The sequence below is a fragment of the Neoarius graeffei genome, chromosome 25 (genome assembly GCF_027579695.1).
Source record: "Neoarius graeffei isolate fNeoGra1 chromosome 25, fNeoGra1.pri, whole genome shotgun sequence".
Taxonomy (NCBI): domain Eukaryota; kingdom Metazoa; phylum Chordata; class Actinopteri; order Siluriformes; family Ariidae; genus Neoarius; species Neoarius graeffei.
Window position 1 is genome coordinate 21,529,265 of NC_083593.1, and position 23,678 is coordinate 21,552,942.

A 23,678-nucleotide genomic window follows, 5' to 3' on the forward strand; every position below is an offset into this window, starting at 1 on the left:
AAAAGGTGATTTAAGTGACTTTGAACATGGCATGGGTGTTGGTGCCAGACGGGCTGGTCTGAGTATTTCAGAAATGGCTACTCTACTGGGACTTTAATGCACAAGCATCTCTAGGGTTTACTGAGAATGGTCTGAAAAAGAGAAAATATCCAGTGAGTGGCAGTTCTCTGGGCACAAATGCCTTGTTGATGCCATAGGTCAGAGGAGAATGGCCAGACGGGTTCAAGATGATAGAAAGGCAACAGTAACTCAAATGACCATTCATTACAACCAAGGTTGCAGAAGACCATCTCTGAATGCACAACGCAGCGAACCTTGAAGTAGATGAGCTACAGCAGCAGAAGACCACACCAGGTGCCACTCCTGTCAGCTAAGAACAGGAAACTGAGGCTACAATTCACACAGGCTCACCAAAATTGGACAATCGAAGATTGGAAAAACATTGCCTGGTCTGATGAGTCTAGATTTCTGCTGTGACATTCAGACAGTAGGGTCAGAATTTGGTGCAAACAACATGAAAGTATGGCTCCATCCTGCCTTGCATCAACAGTTCAGGCTGGTGGTGGTGGTGTAATGGTGTGGGGGATATTTTCTTGGCACACTTTGGGCCCATTAATACCAACTGAACATCATTTAAACACCACAGCGTACCTGAGTATTGTTGCTGACCATGTTCATCTCTTTATGACCACGTTGTACCCATCTTCCGATGGTTACTTCCAGCAGGAGAACGCGGCATGTTACAAAGCTCAAATAATCTCAAACTGGTTTCTTGAACATGACTGTGAGTTCACTGTACTCAGATGACCTCCATAGTCACCAGATCTGAATCCAACAGAGCACCTTTGGGATGTGGTGGAACGGGAGATTCGCATCAAGGATGTGCAGCTGACAAATCTGCAGCAATCGCGTGATGTTATTATGTTAATATGGACCAAAATCTCTGAGGAATGTTTCCAGAATCTTGTAGAATCATGATCTATGCCATGAAGAATTGAGCCAGTTCTGAAGGAAAAATGTTGTCCAAATCAGTACTAGCAAGGTGTAGCTAATAAAGTGACTGGTGAGTGTTGAGGCAATACCACAAGATGCAATCCACACATCAGGAGTAAGAATCAGAATGCCAGATTGGAATTTGCAAAGAGCTCATCGGTCAAACACGGTGGAGGTAGCGTCATCCCTTGGGCTTGCATGACTGCTTTTGGGAAGGGCTCACTAATCTTTATTGATGATGTATGGTAACTAATGATGGAAGCAGCAGAATGAATTTAGAAATCAACAGAAACATTCTGTCTGCCAATTTACAAAGAAATGCATCTAATCTAATTGAGAGGAACTTCATTATGCAGCAAGACAATGACCCAAAATACACTGCAGACAAAACAAAAAGACTTAATCAGAGAAACAAACTGGAAGGTTTTAAATTGGCCAAGTCAATCACCAGACCTTAAAGTGCATATCATGGGTAAATTCAAGAGCAAGATCAATGTAATTCTCCTATTTTATATTAAACTTTGGTCAAATATCTGTCACATTTTTCATTTTGTGCAATTTTTTTACCTTGCGCAATACCAGAAAAATTCAGTTGAATTCAAGCCATTTGAGGCGAATTGGTCCGCCTCTGAAAAAACTTGGCATTTGGATTTCCCGGCAAACATTGATTTTCGTGACATCGCGTGTGGGACGCCTCCCTCTGAATCCTACGTCAGCGCTGGTTTGTTTATGAGAAAACGACCTGGTGGTTTTCTGCAAATTTCTTCAACGTTATCACGTAATTATTAAATTGGTTAACAGATGTATCATAGGAGGATGTAGCAACACCAGTCTTGATGGGATTAGTAATCATCGTTTCCCAAAAGACCGGACAATGAGAGAGAAATGGGAGCGCTTGGTCTACACAGGCTGTGCACTGAAACTGTGCAAGCTCTCGCAGCCTGCTGGCGCTTCCGCAGGTAACGTCACGAATCTGGCTCCAGGCTCACTTGGGATTTTTCCAGACGCGTTTTGTTATTTTATTTTTTTCTGCTGTAGACAGATGGCCTTGTGCAAAATTACCCTTCTGGATGAGTGTGTAAAGGGACATACTTTCATATTAAAAAAAAATAAAAATTGGTCCAGAATATGCACTTTAACCCAACTGAGTATGCATTTCACCTCCTGAAGAGGAGACCTAAGGGAGAAACCCCCAAAACAAACAACTGCAGTAGGGTTCGGTGATATCAAGTGAAGTCAGGTTATTTGTATAGCCCTTTTAACAACAGATATTGCTGCAAAGCAGCTTTACAGAAAAATGAAGACTTTAAACATATGAACTAATTTTATCCCTAATAAATGTATTTATCCCTGAAGAGCAAGCCTGTGGCGCCGGTAGCAAGGAAAATCTTCCCCAGATGACATGAGGAAGAAACCTTGATAGGAACCCATACTCATCTGGGTGATAACAGATAGCATGATTATAAATAACTCGCTTCTCTAACTGTGTCCTATTTGGTCACAAATTATAACTGTATAACCAGGAAGTTCATTATAGTTTTAACATGAAGTCTGTTTTGTTGAAGTTATACTGTAAACTGTTCATTGATGGTGACTTGAGTCATCATCGGGAGACTTGATGTCTACTGAATTGGCATATAATGATGTCTACAGTGAAACATTGTGAGTGACAATGACATCAGGTGGGAAACTGGTAGTCATGTAAAATGGAAATTCCTATTTTAGCCTATAAAGTCTGCTCTTGTTCCCCCCCCCCCCGACATAAACGTGTGATCTTTTGATTTGTTGTAACATTTGATTAGTCCTTTTATGACTAGTAAAATCTAATCTGAATAAACTGATGAATTATATGAAGTCGCTGAGGTCTGACCAGCTATTTAGCCTAAGATACAGCCACTTTAATTGCAATGCACAAAATTAGGATTATAAAAGCCAGGACGGGACAATAAATCAACAAGCGTTTCCTGTAGTCATGACAATAATTCATTGATTATATTTTTCCTGGACATTAAATCTTGTCAGTTAAATGTGCAGAGCAAGTTAATAGCAATATAACAATGAGGAGTTGTTTGTTTAAGACAGGTATAGGAGAGAATGGGAGCGTTCACTCTGTAGGGTTTAATCCTCAGTTTTGTAATGCAAATAAAGACTCGCCCCCTGATTTACTGGGTGTTAAGGATCATCACAAACATCATGACGACTGTCAGCCATCGGCAATGGACAAATGGTGTCATGCACTAGCCCAAACCTAAAGTGAAGGAAGATATGGTACAAACCTGGAAAAGCATCTCGAAAGAAGAATGCACCAGTTTGTTAATGTCAGTGGGTCTCAGTGGAGATGTCCAGAGATGGCTCGGTGTTTCACTGCAGGCATGTTACATAACTGTAATTAGCACATACTTGATGATCAGTGCTGTGTGTGTATGTGTGTTTTAAGCATCTTGGAAGGGAACATTAGATATACACAGTTGTTGTCAGAAGTTTGCATCCATTCATCATGGACATGACTTTTATCAGACAGCGTGAGGAGAGCTCTCTCCCCAGACAGTGTGAGGAGAGCTCTCAGGACGACAAATGCACGGAAAGCCCCGGGTCCTGATAACATTCCTGGTTGTGTCCTGAGAGACTGTGCCAAGGAGCTCACAGATGTCTTTACAGACATCTTCAACATCTCCTTGAGCCAGGCTGTTGTCCCCACATGCCTCAAAGCCACCACCATCATCCCAGTCCCGAAGAAGCCGTCTCCCTCCTGCTTCAATGACTACCGCCCTGTTGCACTCACTCCCATCCTCATGAAGTGCTTCGAGCGGCTAGTCATGCGACATATCAAGTCTGCCCTCCCCCCCGCCCTGGACCCTTCCCAGTTTGCATATCAGTCCAACCGTTCGACCAATGACGCCATCTCCACTGCCCTCCACTCAGCCCTCACCCACCTGGAGACAAAAGACTCGTATGTCAGAATGCTGTTCATAGACTTCAGCTCAGCATTCAACACAATCATTCCTCAGCAGCTCATTCATACAGTGGTGCTTGAAAGTTTGTTAGAATTTAGAATTTTCTATATTTCTGCATAAAAATGACCTAAAACATCATCAGATTTTCACACAAGTCCTAAAAGTAGATAAAGAGAACCCAGTTAAACAAATGAGACAAAAATATTACACTTGGTCATTTATTTATTGAGGAAAATGATCCAATATTACATATCTGTGAGTGGCAAAAGTATGTGAACCTTTGCTTTCAGTATCTGGTGTGACCCCCTTGTGCAGCAATAACTGCAACTAAACATTTCCAGTAACTGTTGATCAGTCCTGCACACCGGCTTGGAGGAATTTTAGCCCATTCCTCCGTACAGAACAGCTTCAACTCTGGGATGTTGGTGGGTTTCCTCACATGAACTGCTCGCTTCAGGTCCTTCCACAACATTTCGATTGGATTAAGGTCAGGACTTTGACTTGGCCATTCTAAAACATTAACTGTATTCTTGTTTAATCATTCTTTGGTAGAACGACTTGTGTGCTTAAGGTCGTTGTCTTGCTGCATGACCCACCTTCTCTTGAGATTCAGTTCATGGACAGATGTCCTGACATTTTCCTTTAGAATTCACTGGTATAATTCAGAATTCATTGTTCCATCAATGATGGCAAGCCGTCCTGGCCCAGATGCAACAAAACAGGCCCAAACCATGATACTACCACCACCATGTTTCACAGATGGGATATGGTTCTTATGCTGGAATGCAGTGTTTTCCTTTCTCCAAACATAACACTTCTCATTTCAACCAAAATGTTCTATTTTAGTCTCATCCTTCACAAAACATTTTTCCAATAGCTGTCTGGCTTGTCCACGTGATCTTTAGCAAACTGCAGATGAGCAGCAATGTTCTTTTTGGAGAGCAGTGGCTTTCTCCTTGCAAGCCTGCCATGCACACCATTGTTGTTCAGTGTTCTCCTGATGGTGGACTCATGAACATTAATATTAACCAATGTGAGAGAGGCCTTCAGTTGCTTAGAAGTTACCCTGGGGTCCTTTGTGACCTCGCCGACTATTACACGCCTTGCTCTTGGAGTGATCTTTGTTGGTCGACCACTCCTGGGGAGGGTAACAATGGTCTTAAATTTCCTGCATTTGTACACAATCTGTCTGACTGTGGATTGGTGGAGTCCAAACTCTTTAGAGATTGTTTTGTAACCTTTTCCAGCCTGATGAGCATCAACAATGCTGTTTCTGAGGTCCTCAGAAATCTCCTTTGTTCGTACTATTATACACTTCCACAAACATGTGTTGTGAAGATCAGACTTTGATAGATCCCTGTTCTTTAAATAAAACAGGGTGCCCACTCACACCTGATTGTCATCCCATCGATTGAAATCACCTGACTCTAATTTCACCTTCAAATTAACTATTAATCCTAGAGGTTCACATACTTTTGCCACTCACAGATATGTAATATTGGATCATTTTCCTCAATAAATAAATGACCAAGTATAATATTTTTGTCTTATTTGTTTAACTGGGTTCTCTTTACCTATTTTTAGGACTTGTGTGACAATCTGATGATGTTTAAGGTCATATTTATGCAGAAATATAGAAAATTCTAAAGGGTTCACAAACTTTCAAGCACCACTGTAAACTGGACCAGCTGGGACTCAACACCTCCCTGTGCAACTGGCTGCTGGACTTCCTGACGGGGAGACCATAGGCTGTACGAGTCGGCAGCAACTCCTCCAGCACCATCACATTGAACACGAGGGCCCCCCAAGGATGTGTGCTGAGCCCCCTCCTCTTCACTCTGCTGACCCACGATTGCACACCAACATCCAGTTCTAATCTCTTCATTAAGTTTGCGGATGACACGACTGTGGTGGGTCTCATCAACAATGGCGATGAGACAATCTACAGGAGTGAAGTGAGCCGCTTGGCCATGTGGTGCAAGGACAACAATCTCCGCCTGAACGTGGAGAAGACGAAGGAGATTGTTGTGGACTTCAGGAGAGCGCACACCCAGCATGCTCCACTAACTATCGACGGTGCTGCAGTGGAGAGGGTGAGCAGCACCAAGTTTCTGGGTGTGCACATCTCTGAAGATCTGTCCTGGAGCAACAACACCATCACTGGCCAAAAAAGCCCAACAGCATCTGTACTTCCTCCACAAACTGAGGAGAGCAAGAGTCCCGGCCCCCATCATGCACACATTCTACAGAGGCACCATCGAGAACATCCTGACCAGCTGCATCACCATGTGGTACGGTGCCTGCACTGTGTCCTGCTGCAAGACTCTGCAGCGCATCGTGAGAGCAGCTGAGAGGATCATTGGTGTCTCTCTCCCTTCTCTTATGGATATTTATAACTCCCGCCTCACCCGCAAAGCCATCAGGATTGCAGGTGACCCCACCCACCCATCTCACAGCCTCTTCAGTCTGCTGCCGTCGGGGAGGAGACTGCGGAGTCTCCGGGCCAAAACCAGCAGGCTCAAGGACAGTTTCTTTCACCAGGCGGTCAGGAGGCTCAACTCCCTCCCTGTTCTGCCCCTCCTCCCCCCTCTGCCCCCTGCCCCCCTTTCAGCATCTGACATGTCACCCTCACAGTCCCCCCCCCCCCCCCCCCCCCCCCCCAAACACGCACATACTGTCATTGTTCATTCGCACACTGAACTCAGGGACTGCACATTTCACTTTACCTCGCTCATTTGCACTATTCCGCACTACCTCACCTTAACAGCTATTAGTTTATTGTTTATACTGCTTATTTCATGTTTACCTGCTATACCTCAAGTGCCCTTGACTGTTTATTTGCTCCAATTTATGTGTGTGTGTGTTTAGTCTATGTCTATTTCTTATCTAGAGTGTTTATACTGTTTATATTGTTTATTTCAATTATTCTATTTTTATTTATTGCATTGCCTGTTTGCACCGTGGGTCAGAGAGGACTGAAATTTCATCTGTGCTGTATGTCGAGCATGTATAGCATATTTGACAAAGTTGACTTGACTTGACCATCACGGCAATATTAGGCTTTCAGTGATTTCTCTGAACTGTTGTTTTTCTGTGGAAGAATAACTGTACAACATACGGTACTGTGCAAAAGTCTTAGACACCCTATTTTTTTTTCCATACAAACTTAGTTATAGATTTCTATTTGATGACTTCTAAATGATCAGGTCAGTACAAAAACATTTTAGAGTCCAAACGTTTGTTTTCCAGCACAAAATTAAATGTTAGAGAAAAAAAAAAGTTTGTATCTGAGCAGCATGTTCCATAAGAGACCACTTTTCAGATTTAAAAAAAGCAAACATAATGAAGGCTGATGGGTTTTGGTGCAAAATGAAGAAGCGAGTGTGACAGTCAAAGTGTCCAGAAGAACTGTGGCTGGTTCTGTAACATGCTCAGTAAAACCTACAGCTCATTTCCTTATCAAACTGCACTCACTGTACCTGAGACTACTTTTTTTTTTGGGGGGGGGGGGTTAAAGCAAAGGGTCATCTCACACCAAATATTGACTTGGTTTCATTGATTGTGGCTTACTGCTGTTTATAGCATTTTATTTATTTATTTATTTATTTTTAAATGTTGAAACATTTCATAATTTTTTTAAAGCCATTTTTGGTCTACAGCATTAGTTTACATGTGCCTAAGACTTTTGCACAGGACTGTAGATCAATAGAAAATAAAGGACAGTTTGGTACAGACATTTAAATTTATTTTTGGCTTTCGGAAATCAACACAAGGTCCAAAATTATACATGCAGGCTCAAAAATATCCAGCCCAGTTTCCAAAAAAGTTGGGACACAGTGTAAAAAAAAAAAAAACTAGAATACAATTATTTGTAAATCATGGAAGCCCTATATTTCATTGAAAATAGTACAAAGACAACATGTCAAATTTTGAAACCGAGAAATTTTATTGTTTGAATTTGATGCCAGCAACACCTTTCAAAAAAGTTGGGACAGGGGCATGTTTACCACCGTGTTGCATCACCTCTACTTTTAACGACACTGTAAATGTTTGGGAACTGAGGAGACCAATTGCTGTAGTTTTGAAAGAGCAATGTTGTCCCATTCTTGCCTGATACACAATGTCAGTTGCTCAACAGTTCAGGGTCTCCTTTGTCATATTTTGCACTTCATAATGTTTTCTTGTCTTTGTGTGTTCTTGTTGTGTGTGTATCTGACTTGCCTTGTGCCTGTTCCTCAGGTTCAGCTCTCTCTGTACACTTACCTGTCAGCTGAGTTCATTGGCACGGCCACGATCTACTCCACTATACGGCGAGTGGGCACCGTGCTGCAGCTCATGCACACACTCAAGTACTACTACTGGGCCACCAACCCATTGGAGAGCAGCGGCATCACACCTAAAGGCCTCGGTGAGCATGCATACACTCTCACACACACACACACACACACACACACACGCGTGCGCGCGCAAAGAAACACTCACATGCATAAACACATGCACACTTACACATCCAAACCCATGCATGCAAACACTCACACACACAAACATATACTGTATCCACATGCACACAAACGCATACGCACTCTATTACCTTTCACTCTGATTCTCTCTCTCTCTCTCTCTCTCTCTCTCTCTCTCTCTCTCTCTCTCTCTCTCCCTGTTTTTGCAGTTTTCTACAACAGAGATTTGGGTTTTTTCCCCTAAAACCCAGCTCGTCTAACTGACACAAACATGTTGAGGCTGTTACTTCACTTCAAAGTGAATTATTTAACAGAAGTGATTACATGTTGCATATGATGTTCAGTAACTTTGCTTGTGCTTGAAGAGTGGTACAGTATAAATGTGCACAGCTTAAAAAAAAAAAGCACCTTGACACTCAACGTTGTTTTTAAAGCAGCGCCGGTATGCTCGGGGTATTCATATTTGTGATGCGTAGATATGTCACCCTAGACACAGACACCCTGTTGTGACACGTGACGTTGCCTTTGGTTGCGGAACACCGGCTCACAATATAAAAACGCGCTGGCGTGGCTTCATGCCAGCTTTTTTCAGTTCACTGTAAATCACTAAAGCTGTAATATTAAGGTGCCTTCTTTAGGCCAATTTTACAGAATATCTGTGTGAAAAGGGCTTATGATGGTGAGCCATACGTTTGTGTTTGTATGCCGTAGTGATCCGCTCTGCAGTGCTGAGTGACCTTCAGGTAAGACAGATGAAGATGCAGCAGAGGAGTCAGGGTGAAGGAAAGGATCCATCTGGGACATAAACACACACAGACATACGTCTATCATGTAATGTTTAAAAGAATAACATAAATTACTTATGTGCAAAAATTTCTATAACCCCAACTCAGAAAAAGTTGGGACGGTATGGAAAATGCAAATTAAAAACAAAAGCAGTGATTTCTTAATTGACTTTGACTTGTATTTCATTGCAGACAGTATGCACCCAAGATGTTTCAGATTTTGTCAGGTCAACTTCATTTCATTTGTTAATATACATCCATTCCTGCATTTTAGACCTGTAACACATTCCAAAAAAGTTGGGACAGGGGCAATTTAGGGCTTGTAATGAGGTAAAACAATTAAATGATGGCAATGTCAACAGGTAACTGTCATCACGATTTGGTACAAAATCAGTATCCAGGAAAGGCCTAGTCTTTGAGGAGCACAGATGGGCTGAGGATCTCCAGTTTGTCAACAAATATGTGGGAAAATGATTGAAATGTTTAAAAACAATGTTCCTCATAGAAAGATATGAAGGGATTTGGATATTTCGCCCTCTATGGTGCATAATATCAAGGAATCTAGAGGAATTTTGGTGTGTGAAGGGCAAGGGTGCAAGCCTAAGCTGAACACTTAAGATCTCTGATCCCTCAGACGGCACTGCATCAAGAACCGTTATTCATCTATAGCTGATATAACCACATGGGCTCAGGATTACTTTGATAAAACTTCAAGCTCTACAATACGGAGTTGGGCGGCACGGTGGTGTAAGTGGTTAGCACGGTCACCTCACAACAAGAAGGTTCTGGATTCGAACCCAGTGGCTGGTGAGGGCCTTTCTGTGTGGAGTTTGCATGTTCTCCCCGTGTCTGCGTGGGTTTCCTCCGGGTGCTCCGGTTTCCCCCACAGTCCAAAGACATGCAGTTAGGTTAATATGGGACGGCCTTGGGCTGAGGTGCCCTTGAGCGAGGCACCGAACTCCCAACTGCTCCCCGGGCGCTGTTAGCATGGCTGCCCACTGCTCTGGGTATGTGTGTGTGCTCATTGCTCACGTGTGTGTGCATGTGTGTGTTCACTGCTTCAGACGGGTTAAATGCAGAGAGGAAATTTCACAGGTGTGTGATGAATAAAGTTGTGCTTTCTTTTCTTTCTTTTTACATCCACAAATGCTAGTTAAAACTTAACTGTGCTAAAATGAAGCCTTCTGTTAAATGTGTCCAGAAGCGCTATCAGCTTCTCTGGGCTCAGAGGCATCTTGGATGGACCATCACACAGTGGAAACGTGTTTTGTGGTCAGACAAATCAGTATTCCAGTTTTTTTTTTTTCTGTAAGAAATGGACACCATGTGGTCCGGACCAAAGACAATCCAGATTGTTACCAGCAACAAATCCAAAAGCCAGAGTCTGTCATGGTATGGGTTTGTGTCAGTGCCCTTGGCAAAGGTAACTTACACTTCTATGATGGCAGCGTTAATGCAGAAAAGTATATTGAGAGAACAATACAGTGTGAAACCACATTCTGCACACATTACAAAGGCATGGCTGTGGAAGAAGAGGGTGTCTGTGCCGTGCCCTGCCTTCTGTCCCTAATAGAGAACGTGTGGTGAATTTTGAAATGAAAAATATGATGATGACCCTGTACTGTTGCAAACCTTAAGACCTGTTTGGAAGAAGAATGGGCCAAAATAACACCTGAACCGCTTCATCACTTGGTGACTTCAGTCCCGAGCACGGGCGATTGCTCTAAGACAACAAGGGAGGCTCAGCCTCCTCTAAAAATTCTGGATCTGAAATAGCAATGTTATAAGTTATAACATTGCTATTTCAGATCCAGAATCATAGAAATATATGTGCTCAACCCAACTACAGTGCGAAATCATTCCGTTATAACTTTGCCCAGTTCGGCTAATGTGCGCGTGAGTTTTTCCCCCTCGTGACAGCGCGATGCAGCTCAGCCTCAGTGGACTTCAATGGCATTTGGGAGCTATGCGCTTTTCAATCTCAAAATGCAAGACAATTATTGGACAAATACTGCGAAAACGCCCACCCACGGAGTTTCACGGACTCCCAGCCTCAGTGGACTTCAATGGCATTTGGGAGCTATGCGCTTTTCAATCTCAAAATGCAAGATGATTATTGGACAAATACTGCGAAAACGCCCGCCCACGGAGTCCCACGGATTCCCAGCCTCAGTGGACTTCAATGGCATTTGGGAGCTATGCGCTTTTCAATCTCAAAATGCAAGATGATTATTGGACAAATACTGCGAAAACGCCCGCCCACGGAGTCCCACGGATTCCCAGCCTCAGTGGACTTCAATGGCATTTGGGAGCTATGCGCTTTTCAATCTCAAAATGCAAGACGGTTATTGGACAAATACTGCGAAAATGCCCGCCCACGGACTCCGAGCCTCACAGTGGGAGGAACATGGCAGTTTCCGCGAGGAGACTGGTGATTGGTGAAAGCGGCTGGATATTTTCTTTGATTGACAGCTTGTTTCAAATATAGACAGGCAGCGGTGAATTTCAGTTCAGTCCCATGCGGATTCACAAGTGCTGTGGTGTATTGTAAGAGATCAGCTTACATTTCGATTTCATTCATTACATACGGTTTCTACCAGCTTTTTTCGTTTGTATATATTTTCATTGTAAATAAAGTGTAAATATAGTGTTGTCAAGTTTGCTATCTTAGTTCCAGAAATTTCGTTTATTTGAGTGACTGAACTTGAACTTGAGGGGGCTGGTCAGCTAGCAAGAAAGCTGCGCACGGATGCCAAGCATTGCTGATTTAATTTTGGCGAAGCCATTTGCCAGTCTTCCTTTCGAGGAAAAAATTAAAATTAAAGAGCAGGGTAGACCAACGCCTCAAATTGACTTGATGAAAAAGGTAGGGAATAATACTCGTTCCTTTCAGCTCTCCTGGTACGAGAAAGTGAATTGGCTAACAGCAAGTGACCCACATCAACAACAGTAAATAGGCTACTTTAGTAATATGTCATGGATGGACCAAAAATATAGAATCTATTTAAAATGTTTATGCTGAGTATATTATATTGGAACATATATTTTTCTGGATATGAATTAAACACAGCTACAATTTGGAAAACATTTTTAAACAAAAACACAGCCGAGAACATTTCACACTACAGACCTGGATTAAAAGTGAAGGGTTATCAAAATTGTCAATAAAACTTTTCTCAGTCAAAATAAGTAAAATATAGGGAAAGTGTCATTGAATTAAATGTGTGGCACCCAGCTCTATGTTTGGCTCCCCAAGGTCAGTGCTTGTGCCTATTCCAGAACACTCTGCTGTTACTGCTGAGGTTCCTGACAAAGAGCTGCTTTCAATAATGATCAATTTTTAAACAACATGCCACAATTTTAAAATATAAAATGTTAAAATATACCCCCCCAACACCACCATCATGTATATTGGACAGTAGGCTAATGGGCCAAAAGAACCTGTTATTTCACAGTTTGTGACCCTGCCAACAATCAGCCAGATCAGAGGCAAGAGTATGGGCAAAATTGATGTGTTTTCTCTTTTTTCTTTTAAAATCTGGAAATATCGTAACCGACCAGCCTCCCCTGTTTGAAAGACTACCAGCCGCCACTGGTCCCGAGATATCTTTTAAGTGTTGTGAGAAGGAACGGTAACATTATAAAGTGGTAAATCAAAATTGTACAATTCATGAGGTAAAACGTCAAATAATGTGCTGTTGTTTTGAGTGCAATACAGGTCAAAGACTGGTAAACAGTCATTTGCAAATTGTTTTCAGTTTTAATTTCGACATAACATACCGTCCCAACATTTTTCTAATTTTGGTTGTAGTATTGCTATGCAGTAAATAAATATCACTAGTTTCTTCATTTCAGTTGATATTAGATACCTTTCTGGCCCGGAAACTAGCCCTGTCCCCAGGCCTGCTAAGCTCTGTTCCTTTTCCCGAAAAGGAAGCACAGAGTTTCAACGAAAAAGGATCTAAAATTACAAATGTCTTTAAAGCCTGTTCTAGTTGAGAAGTAGAGCCTGAGCCCAAACAGAGCAGATGATTCACACTTCGGCCCACATACGCCCACTCGCTCTGCATGTAGAAGTGGGTAGACAGAGGTTGTGGGGAAACACACACACACACTGCTGTACTGGCCAGGAATGTCACATGGTCAGACAGTGATAAACACATTCAATGCTGAGCTAGAACATGGGTCTGGTGCTTAATTACCTTCTCAACACACACACACACACACACACACACACACACACACACACACACACACACACACACACACACACACACGTCCGCTTTGTGAAGCTTGTGGTGGTAAATAAAAGATGAGTGGTGTGTGGGGAAGAGAGTTGAGGGAAATGAATGAGTGGAGGAGAGGGAGAATGCAGCCGAGTTCACCATGGGCTGTTTGGGGTTTTTCCATTTCTTTCCTTATCTAATCCTCTCTGACAGCCACAGACTTTTTTTTTCCTCCCCTTCTTGCGCCCTCCTCCTCACTGTGATCCCACATTCGCAGATCTCAGGAGAAATACACTGCATATATTGCTACTCAACTTCACAGCCTATAGCTCTTATAGCTAGTACTGCATCTATACATCAACCCTAGATGCTTTTTATCCTGTATGTTATGTGCCTTCTATAATCTTCTTGTTTTCCGGTAGTCTGCTACCTTGAATGTTTTGTTAGTAATATTAACACAGTAGTGATGTAAACCACGTCAACAGCATTTCTGAGCCTCATCAGAGTTATGATCCTGACCCTGTACATCTTTCTACTGTACTGCATGGGCAATCGATTTCTCATCTGCACATTTACTCAGACTGTATGATGTGCATTGGTATTATTGTTATCTTATAAGCTTGTTTATATGCTTTTATTAAGAAAGCCAAAGGAGAGTGTTTTTTTTTTTTTTTTTCCCCAAGCCAGCAAAACGTAGGCACCGCTGAGAGCCCAGACTCTGCGGTTGTGCGAGGAAAATCGATGCAACACTTCAGAGGCTCCATATTTAGTGAAATTATTAATGTGCTGACATTCAGGCATGCGTACTCATCCCATCCTGAGCTTAGTTTAAGACCAGAAAAGGACAGAGGGATTAAAATGATCACATAGACACTTAAACTCTCTGTTCATATGAGGCGTTTTATACAGTGCATCTTAAAGTGGTGTCTTCATTTCCAAAGGACAGTAAAAGCACTTGACTGCACTGCTGTTACATCTGACTCTGCATATTTTATCTGTGTGTGTGTGTGTGTTTGGGACGGGTGCTTGCCCAACTTCAGTGCTATCCGATTTGTTGAAAATGACTGCATTTGTAACTGTGTGCTTTGCAGACGGTCCTCGGCCCACACAAAAGGAGATCATCTCTCTGCGTGCCTTCATGCTCCTCTTCCTCAAGCAGCTCATTCTCAAGGTGAGCACCACTTAAACTGCTCCACTTCATTAGATCTTGCTGGAAGGATAAGTAAACCAGGGTTTCAGCAGGTTCTTACTGTAAGTAAGAACTAAAACATGACAGGGTTGATTGATTTTCCTTGAACAGCACATCCCATACTGTTTTCTTCTCCTTGTACCATAGCAGTTTATCAAACGTTATATTCTGGTGGAGACGCTATGTTTTTCAGGATGGGTGTCTATGCTTGCATCCAATCCGAGATTCTCGTTAGCAGGATGTCTCAAGAACGAGTGGATGAATGTGTAGGATTTCAGCGGAATTATTATTGTAACCAGCATTTGAACTGATGAGATTTTAGAATTTATCGTAACAGGTCACAGCAAGGTCAAACATCTGAAATAGTTTTTCTTCAACAGCTTCCTTCCTGTTTATCAGACAGAGATGTTACTTAGACATTCATGCGCTGGAACTCAAGGCCACCGCCATGGTGGATGCATCAACGCTGCTGTTGCTGAGTTTGACATGATTTTTTTTTTTTATTGGTGAAAGAACGACACATCAAACTTTTTGTTGTTAAATAATATTTTAAAAACACTTCGGTGGTCATGTTACCAAGGGAGTAAAGTGCAAAGCCCTCTGTTCTGAAGTCTTATGTGCCAGAACATTTTACAGCTTACTACTAACTGTTATAAACCACACACACACACACACACACACATATATATATATAATATGCATGAGAGAGAGAGAGGGAGAGATATATAACAGTTATTCCATGAAATTGAGTTGTACATGAGCTGATAGCTGACAAGACACAAAGGGCTATAAGCCATGTACGACAACATTGAGTGGAATAACTGTTTTATTCTATCCACATTCACCGGATGTTGAGAAACAGAGCATTTTTATTTTTTGTCAATTTGATAAATAAAAACTTCATACAAAACGTCCGACAAAATCATTTCCGCTTAGATTGTAAACAAACCAGCGAAATGACAGGAGCAATTTAAGAAAAATCCTACAATAATAATCCTTGAAAAATACAACCCTGATTCCAAAAAAGTTGGGACAAAGTACAAATTGTAAATAAAAAACAGAATGCAATGATGTGGACGTTTCAAAATTCCATATTTTATTCAGAATAGAACATAGATGACATATCAAATGTTTAAACTGAGAAAATGTATCATTTAAAGAGAAAAATTAGGTAATTTTAAATTTCATGACAACAACACATCTCAAAAAAGTTGGGACAAGGCCATGTTTACCACTGTGAGACATCCCCTTTTCTCTTTACAACAGTCTGTAAACGTCTGGGGACTGAGGAGACAAGTTGCTCAAGTTGAGGGATAGGAATGTTAACCCATTCTTGTCTAATGTAGGATTCTAGTTGCTCAACTGTCTTAGGTCTTTTTTGTCATATCTTCCGTTTTATGATGCGCCAAATGTTTTCTATGGGTGAAAGATCTGGACTGCAGGCTGGCCAGTTCAGTACCCGGACCCTTCTTCTACGCAGCCATGATGCTGTAATTGATGCAGTATGTGGTTTGGCATTGTCATGTTGGAAAATGCAAGGTCTTCCTTGAAAGAGACGTCGTCTGGATGGGAGCATATGTTGCTCTAAAACCTGGATATACCTTTCAGCATTGATGGTGTCTTTCCAGATGTGTAAGCTACCCATGCCACACGCACTAATGCAACCCCATACCATCAGAGATGCAGGCTTCTGAACTGAGCGCTGATAACAACTTAGGTCTTCCTTCTCCTCTTTAGTCCGAATGACACGGCGTCCCTGATTTCCATAAAGAACTTCAAATTTTGATTCGTCTGACCACAGAACAGTTTTCCACTTTGCCACAGTCCATTTTAAATGAGCCTTGGCCCAGAGAAGACGTCTGCGCTTCTGGATCATGTTTAGATACGGCTTCTTCTTTGAACTATAGAGTTTTAGCTGGCAACGGCGGATGGCACGGTGAATTGTGTTCACAGATAATGTTCTCTGGAAATATTCCTGAGCCCATTTTGTGATTTCCAATACAGAAGCATGCCTGTATGTGATGCAGTGCCGTCTAAGGGCCCGAAGATCACGGGCACCCAGTATGGTTTTCTGGCCTTGACCCTTACGCACAGAGATTCTTCCAGATTCTCTGAATCTTTTGATGATATTATGCATTGTAGATGATATGTTCAAACTCTTTGCAATTCTACACTGTCGAACTCCTTTCTGATATTGCTCCACTATTTGTCGGCGCAGAATTAGGGGGATTGGTGATCCTCTTCCCATCTTTACTTCTGAGAGCCGCTGCCACTCCAAGATACTCTTTTTATACCCAGTCATGTTAATGACCTATTGCCAATTGACCTAATGAGTTGCAATTTGGTCCTCCAGCTGTTCCTTTTTTGTACCTTTAACTTTTCCAGCCTCTTATTGCCCCTGTCCCAACTTTTTTGAAATGTGTTGCTGTCATGAAATTTCAAATGAGCCAATATTTGGCATGAAATTTCAAAATGTCTCACTTTCGACATTTGATATGTTGTCTATGTTCTGTTGTGAATACAATATCAGTTTTTGAGATTTGTAAATTATTGCATTCCATTTTTATTTACAATTTGTACTTTGTCCCAAATTTTTTGGAATCGGGGTTGTAAAAATAAAAAGATATGGTCTTACCATCAAATACTTTTATTCTATATTTTGTTGCTTTTTTTTGAGTAGAGCTTTTATTTCGTCCTCAGTTGGTTGAGCAACACACCCCGCCATTTTTGTTTTTCTCTACTCACGATACATGAGCTGATAGCCTAGTAGTAGAGTAGCCAATCTGTGTGTGTGTGTGTGTGTGTGTGTGTGTATATATATATATATATATATATATATATATATATATATATACATATATACACACACACACTTACACACACAGGAAAAACTAAGAGACCATTTCAATTTTTTCTTAAGTCAGCATCTCTGTGTATGGCAGCCATTCCAGTGTCTGTGCTGGAATTCCAACAGAAGCACACCTAATTTTACTTAATAAGGTATTGATTGGGTGATCACCTGAACCAAACCTTCTATAACAAGAAAAAGTATAAAAAACACTGCATCACTATTCTCTCGCAGTAGGACCAGTTTGGATGGCAGATTCAGAGCTAGTAGTACCTTAAATTTTAATTGGAATGCAAAAATATATATTCATCATGCCAAAAGAATTAAAAAGAAAAGTTTTGAGTGAGAAAAAGAAGGATTCAGTTCTGGCTTTACTGGCAGAGGGATACAGTGAGCGTCAGGTTGCTTCCATCCTCAAAATTTCAAAGACGGCAGTTCATAAGAACAAGGTCAAGCAGCAGACATTGGGGACAGCAAAGTTACAGACTGGCAGAGGACAAAAACAACTCTTCACTGATTGGGATGATCATCAACTCCTTTGCATGTTACTCAGTAACTGTAGGATGACATCAGATGACCTACAAAGAGAATGGCAAATGACAGCTCGGGTTAAGTGCACGACAAGAACGGTTCGAAACAGGCTCCTCCAGGTTGGGTTGAAGTCATACAAAGCTAGGAAAAAAACCTTCATCAGTGAGAAGCAAAGAAGGGCCAGGCTGAGGTTTGCTAAAGAGCATAAGGATTGGACTGTAGAAGACTGGAGGAAGATCATCTTTTCTGATGAATCCATCTAATGGTGAGACGGAGACCTGGAGAAGCCTACAAGCCACAGATCCTCACACTCATTGTGAAATTTGGTGGTGATCTTGGGGAGCTTCAGCAAGGATAGAATGGGGCATATTCTTGTTTGTGAAGGGTACATGAATCAAACCATGTACAAGGTTATCCTGGAAGAAAACTCACTTCCTTCTGCTCGAAAAATGTTCCCTAACTCTGAGGACTGGGTTTACCAGCAGAACAATGCTCTATATGACGCACAGCCAGGTCGATCAAGGTGTGGATGGAGATCAAGACCCTGTCATGGCCAGCCCAATCTCCAGACCTGAACCCCACTGAAAACCTCTGGAATGTGATCAAGAGGAAGACGGATGGTTACAAGCCATCAAACAAAGCTGAGCTGATGGAATTTTTGCACCGGGCTGGAAAAAAGAGCAACATGAAAGACTGGTGGAGAACATACCAAAACACATGAAAGCTGTGATTAAATGTCAGGGTTATTCCACCAAATATTGATTTCTGAACTCATCTTTAAGTTCAAGCATTGGTACTGTGTTGTTTAAAATCGAATATGGTCTTGATTATTATGCATTATTTAAGGTCTGAAAACACTGCATCTTTTTTGTTATTTGAACCAGTTGTCATTTTCTGCAATTCAGTGCTGTAAGTGACCAATATTTTTATGTGGAATGTGGGGGAAATCAGTAGGTTGTGGAATAAAATAAAAATGTTTGTTCCTCAAACACCAACCTGTAAATAGTAGAAAGGCCGCTGACTCTGCAACACCACTAAACAAGCAACACAAAGACCAAAGAGCTCTCCAGATAGATCAGAAACAAAGTTGTGGAGAAGTATAGATCAGGGTTAGGTTTTTAAAAATATCCCAGACTTTGAATATCCCATGGAGCACCATTAAATACATTATAGCAAAATGGAAAGCACCATTACAAACCTGACAAGAGACGGCCGCCCATCAAGACCAGGCAAGGAGGGCATTAATCAGAGATGCAACAATGAATGAGCTGCAGAGAGCCACAGTGGAGATGGGAGTATCTGTCTGTAGGACCACTTTAACCCATTATGACGCGAGGCATGCTCTTAAAAAAAAAAAAAAACATTCTATGACATGTTTAGAACAACCTCCTAAAACCTGAGGGTTTTCAGAAAAACATTCACTAAAACCTTCATTTCTCAGTCTCTGTAGCAGATAGAGATATGAAATAAAAGCCATTTAAGAGCTTAAACAGTTGGCTTTAATTGGAAATAATTGCCTTTGTCCTAATTTTTTTTTTATTAAAAAGTAAAAAATAAATAAAATTTATACAATGCATGCCAATTATGGGTGGCATGGTGGTGCAGTGGTTTGCACGGTCACCTTGCAGCAAGAAGGTTCTGGGTTCGAACCTTACAACTGACTGGGACCTTTCTATGTGAAGTTTATATGTTCTCCCCGTGCCTGTGTGGGTTTCCTCCGGGTGCTCTGGTTTCCTCCGACAGTCCAAAGACATGCAGATTAGGTCAACTGTCTACTCTAAATTGCCCATAGGCATCGTCTCTGTGTTGCCCCCGTGATAGATTGGTGACCTGCCCAAGGTGTACCACGCCTCTTGCCCGAAGTCAGCTGGGATTGGCTCCAGCTTCCTCCATGACCCTGAGGGTTAATCAGTATAGATGATGGATGGATAGATAGTAAAATTATGTTACTAATATGTTAATTGTGTGGTTAATTATTATTATTAGTAATAGTAGTAGTAACCTTGCCAAAATCCTTCTCCCCAAACGTATCTATCATTCACTGAGCCTTGGCTAGCAGGTCAGCAGTCACATCATAATCTGGGTCTTAATCTTCTAATTCATTATTCTTTAAACCCCTAAAAGTAACTGCTATATTTGACATCAGTGTCGCTCCCCTGGCTCAGGCTAAGGCTAAGAACACTGAAAAAACAAACAAAAAACTTGCATTTCAGCTTCCCCATGTGTTTTTTTTCAGCGAATCGCAATGTATTTCATCGGTCGCGGGTCTTGAAAACTCTAAAGGGAGACGCATGCAAGCATCATACAGGTCATAAAGGGATGTACATGTGAATGTTGAATCTGGCCTTAATGGGTTAAGCAGAACACTCCAGAGAGCGGCGCTTTATGGAAGAGTGGTCAAAGAAAAGCCATTGCTTACAGTCAAAAATAAGAAAGCATGGTTGGAGTTTGTCAACCAGCATGTGGAAGACCCTCCAAACACATGGAAGAAGGTTCTCTGGTCAGATGACCTTTTTTGGCCATCATGGGAAACGCTGCATGTGGTGCATTTCCCATCATCCCGAGAACACCATTTGCACACTGAAGCATGGTGGTGGCAGCATCATGCTGTGGGGATGATTTTCATCACCAGGGACAGGAAAACTGGTCAGGATTGAAGGAAAGCTGGACAGCACTACATACAGGGCAAGGGCAGTTCTTGAGGAAAACCTGTTTTAGTCCATCAGAGATTTGAGATTGGGGCAGAGGTTCACCTTTCAGCAGGACAATGACCTTAAACATACTGCTGAAGCTACACTGGAGTGCTTTAAAGGGAAGCATTTTAAATGTCTTAGAATGGCCTAATCAAAGCCCAGACCTCAGTATGTTTGGAAGGCACTGTAGCTGTAATCAAATGAAGATGCAAGCTAATCTTCGACAGCGAAGCTTCAGCAGTGACACTGATTAGCTAACCTACACAATACTAGTTAAAGCATGTAATTAGTGGAGTTATGTTAATAGAACAACGCTATTACATTATAGAGCGAAAGTCAGCTATACATTCACCTGTAATCACCTGCAGACAATACTGTACTTATCAGGTTTAAATACGGTTACCTACCAAAAAAAAATCAATACCAAAACAGTTTGTTGCTGTAAAATGTTTTTATTTCCACCGTAGCGGGTAGACCATCAGTTGGTGTGCATGAACAGCGTGAAATGTTTTGATAGATGTTTGCTAGCTGTGTGACACAGATAGCTTTGTGTCTCACTTGACTACAGCCTGCTATTCTCTGTGTGTGAGTGCGTCAGGGGGCAAGAAAGAGACAGTTCAAACTAGAAAAACAATCAGGCAACAGTGTGTCAAACAGATGGAGGCGTTCAGCTGTTTAAAAAAAGTCAGTTTTAGTTTGACACAAAGTAATGGCATATATGTACAGATTGTATTTTTAGTTATAAGTGATTTTTTTTTTCCTACAGGAAGGCCGTATTGAGCATTTTTGTATTTCGTTTGTTTTTTGGGTTTTTTTGAGGAGGCGGCACGTTGGTGTAATGATTAGCACTGTCGCCTCACAGCAAGAAAGTTCTGGGTTCGAGTTCAGTGGTCCAACGAGGGCCTTTTTGAGTGGAGTTTGCATGTTCTCCCCGTGTCTGCGTGGGTTTCCTCCGGGTGCTCCAGTTTCCCCCACAGTCCAAAGACATGCAGGTTAGGCTATAACTGGCTACTCTAAATTGCCCATAGGTGTGAATGTTTGTTTCCCAAGCCCGGAAATTGGAGGGTTGTGGCAGGAAGGGCATCCGGCGTAAAATTATGCTCCGATTAATATGACGTGTGGATCAATAGAGATCACATGCTAACAGGCTGGAAGGAGTGAGTGAGTGTTTTTTAACTGATACTCGTTTTTATTTTTATTTTGTTAGAGCATTGCCATTAAAAGTGTTTAAGTATGTGAGAACGGTTCTGTATAGAGGCCTAATAAAAGTAATTCTGTTGGGTACGTAGCTCATAACGTTTCTTTCATATACATTTACGCCTGCTTGACTATTTTTGTCCTATTCGCACTATTTAATACATTAACAAAATTAATATATTTCTCTCCGAATGAAGAAATGTTTGGGGTTTTTTGGGTTTTTTTTTGCAGGGTAGGTATCGGATGAAATATTGCTGATTGGAAATCACAGACCTTTTAGCGTTATTGGTATCGGCACCAAAAAGCCCTCATCAGTCAGATCCTACTTTAACATACTTCTAGTGTTTTAGTTGAACTAACTTTTATTTATAATGTAGTTATTGATGCTACTATTAATTTATTTTGTTTGTTTCCTTCACATTATAGCATTCTTGTTTTACTTCTGTTGTTTTTAAAGATGCCAGAAAATTGAAAAGATTCCTTTCCATAATGTGGAGGGGGGGGGGATGGCCAGGATTTTGTTGGATAATAATCTTTTTTTTTTTCTTTCGCCATGTGTGCCTGGTGATATAGTCACACACCAAAAGTCGTTTAGAGGTGGGCAAAAGGAAAAAGAGAACATTTTGTCAAACTGTACGCAATATTTCAGGTAGCTTCCAGTGTTGCCAGACACTGCTGATGTTTTCCAGCCCAAAATATGTTCAAATCCGCCAAAATGCACTTAAAACCGCCCAATCTGGCAACACTGGTAGCTTCTCAATGCACTTCTTTTAATCTGTTCTATGCTGTAGATGTTTATACTGTAATAGTGCTGTCATGCGGTTTCATTTTAATCAGCAGGCTATTGTGTGTTTACCCCAAGTGCATGTCAGAGGGTCAGCGTGCTACACGGAGACGATGACCTCACTGTGTGTGTGGGGGGGGGTCTCATCTCATTATTCACTGGATGCGAATTCATATGAAAGCTGCAATCAAAAATAAACTGCTGCTCATTATCATAAACAAGCAGAGGACAAACAAAGATGTTTGAAGCTTTTATGGTGCTGAAGTCGTTTATCCTCATTCTTCTTGGAGATGTGATGTGGTGTTGTGAGGCAGTTGAATGGAAATGTATTTCTTCATTGGATTTTATGTCCGGCACGGTGGTGTAGTGGTTAGCGCTGTCGCCTCACAGCAAGAAGGTCCTGGGTTCGAGCCCCGGGGCCGGCGAGGGCCTTTCTGTGCGGAGTTTGCATGTTCTCCCCGTGTCCGCGTGGGTTTCCTCCGGGTGCTCCGGTTTCCCCCACAGTCCAAAGACATGCAGGTTAGGTTAACTGGTGACTCTAAATTGACCGTAGGTGTGAATGTGAGTGTGAATGGTTGTCTGTGTCTATGTGTCAGCCCTGTGATGACCTGGCGACTTGTCCAGGGTGTACCCCGCCTTTCGCCCGTAGTCAGCTGGGATGGGCTCCGGCTTGCCTGCGACCCTGTAGAAGGATAGAGCGGCTAGAGATAATGAGATGAGATGAGATTTTATGTCCCTTTGAACCGTAAAAGTGCTCAGTACTTGTGCAGCCTGCACACGGAGAGAATTGCATTATGGATCATTGCTCAGAAGGGGTGTGTGTGTGTGTGTGTGTGTGTGTGCGCATGTGTACTTGTACTTGCTACATATTGAAGACCGGAATACTGTTTTGTTGTTTGTTTTACATGAGGACATTTTGGCTGGTCCTCACTTCTTCAAAGGGTTGTTTGAGGGTTAAGACTTAGTTTTAGGTTTCAGGTTCGAATTGGGTTTAGGTTAGGGTTAGACATTTAGTTGT

General features: G+C 41.8%; 1 protein-coding gene across 9 annotated transcripts in view; it reads left to right on the forward strand.

Annotated features, from left to right (window-relative positions):
• The window catches only part of nbeaa (neurobeachin a), a 460,126-nt gene that overhangs the window by 305,932 nt on the left and 130,516 nt on the right, over window positions 1-23,678 (forward strand). For 8 of the 9 annotated variants that reach the window (XM_060908447.1, XM_060908439.1, XM_060908440.1 and 5 more), the window contains 2 exons: window positions 8,187-8,355; window positions 14,510-14,589. In XM_060908447.1, coding sequence (XP_060764430.1) covers window positions 8,187-8,355; window positions 14,510-14,589 — 249 coding nt within the window. Of the gene's footprint in view, window positions 1-8,186; window positions 8,356-9,156; window positions 9,239-14,509; window positions 14,590-23,678 lie in introns of those variants that run through there. The other variant, XM_060908446.1, reaches the window with a different exon arrangement.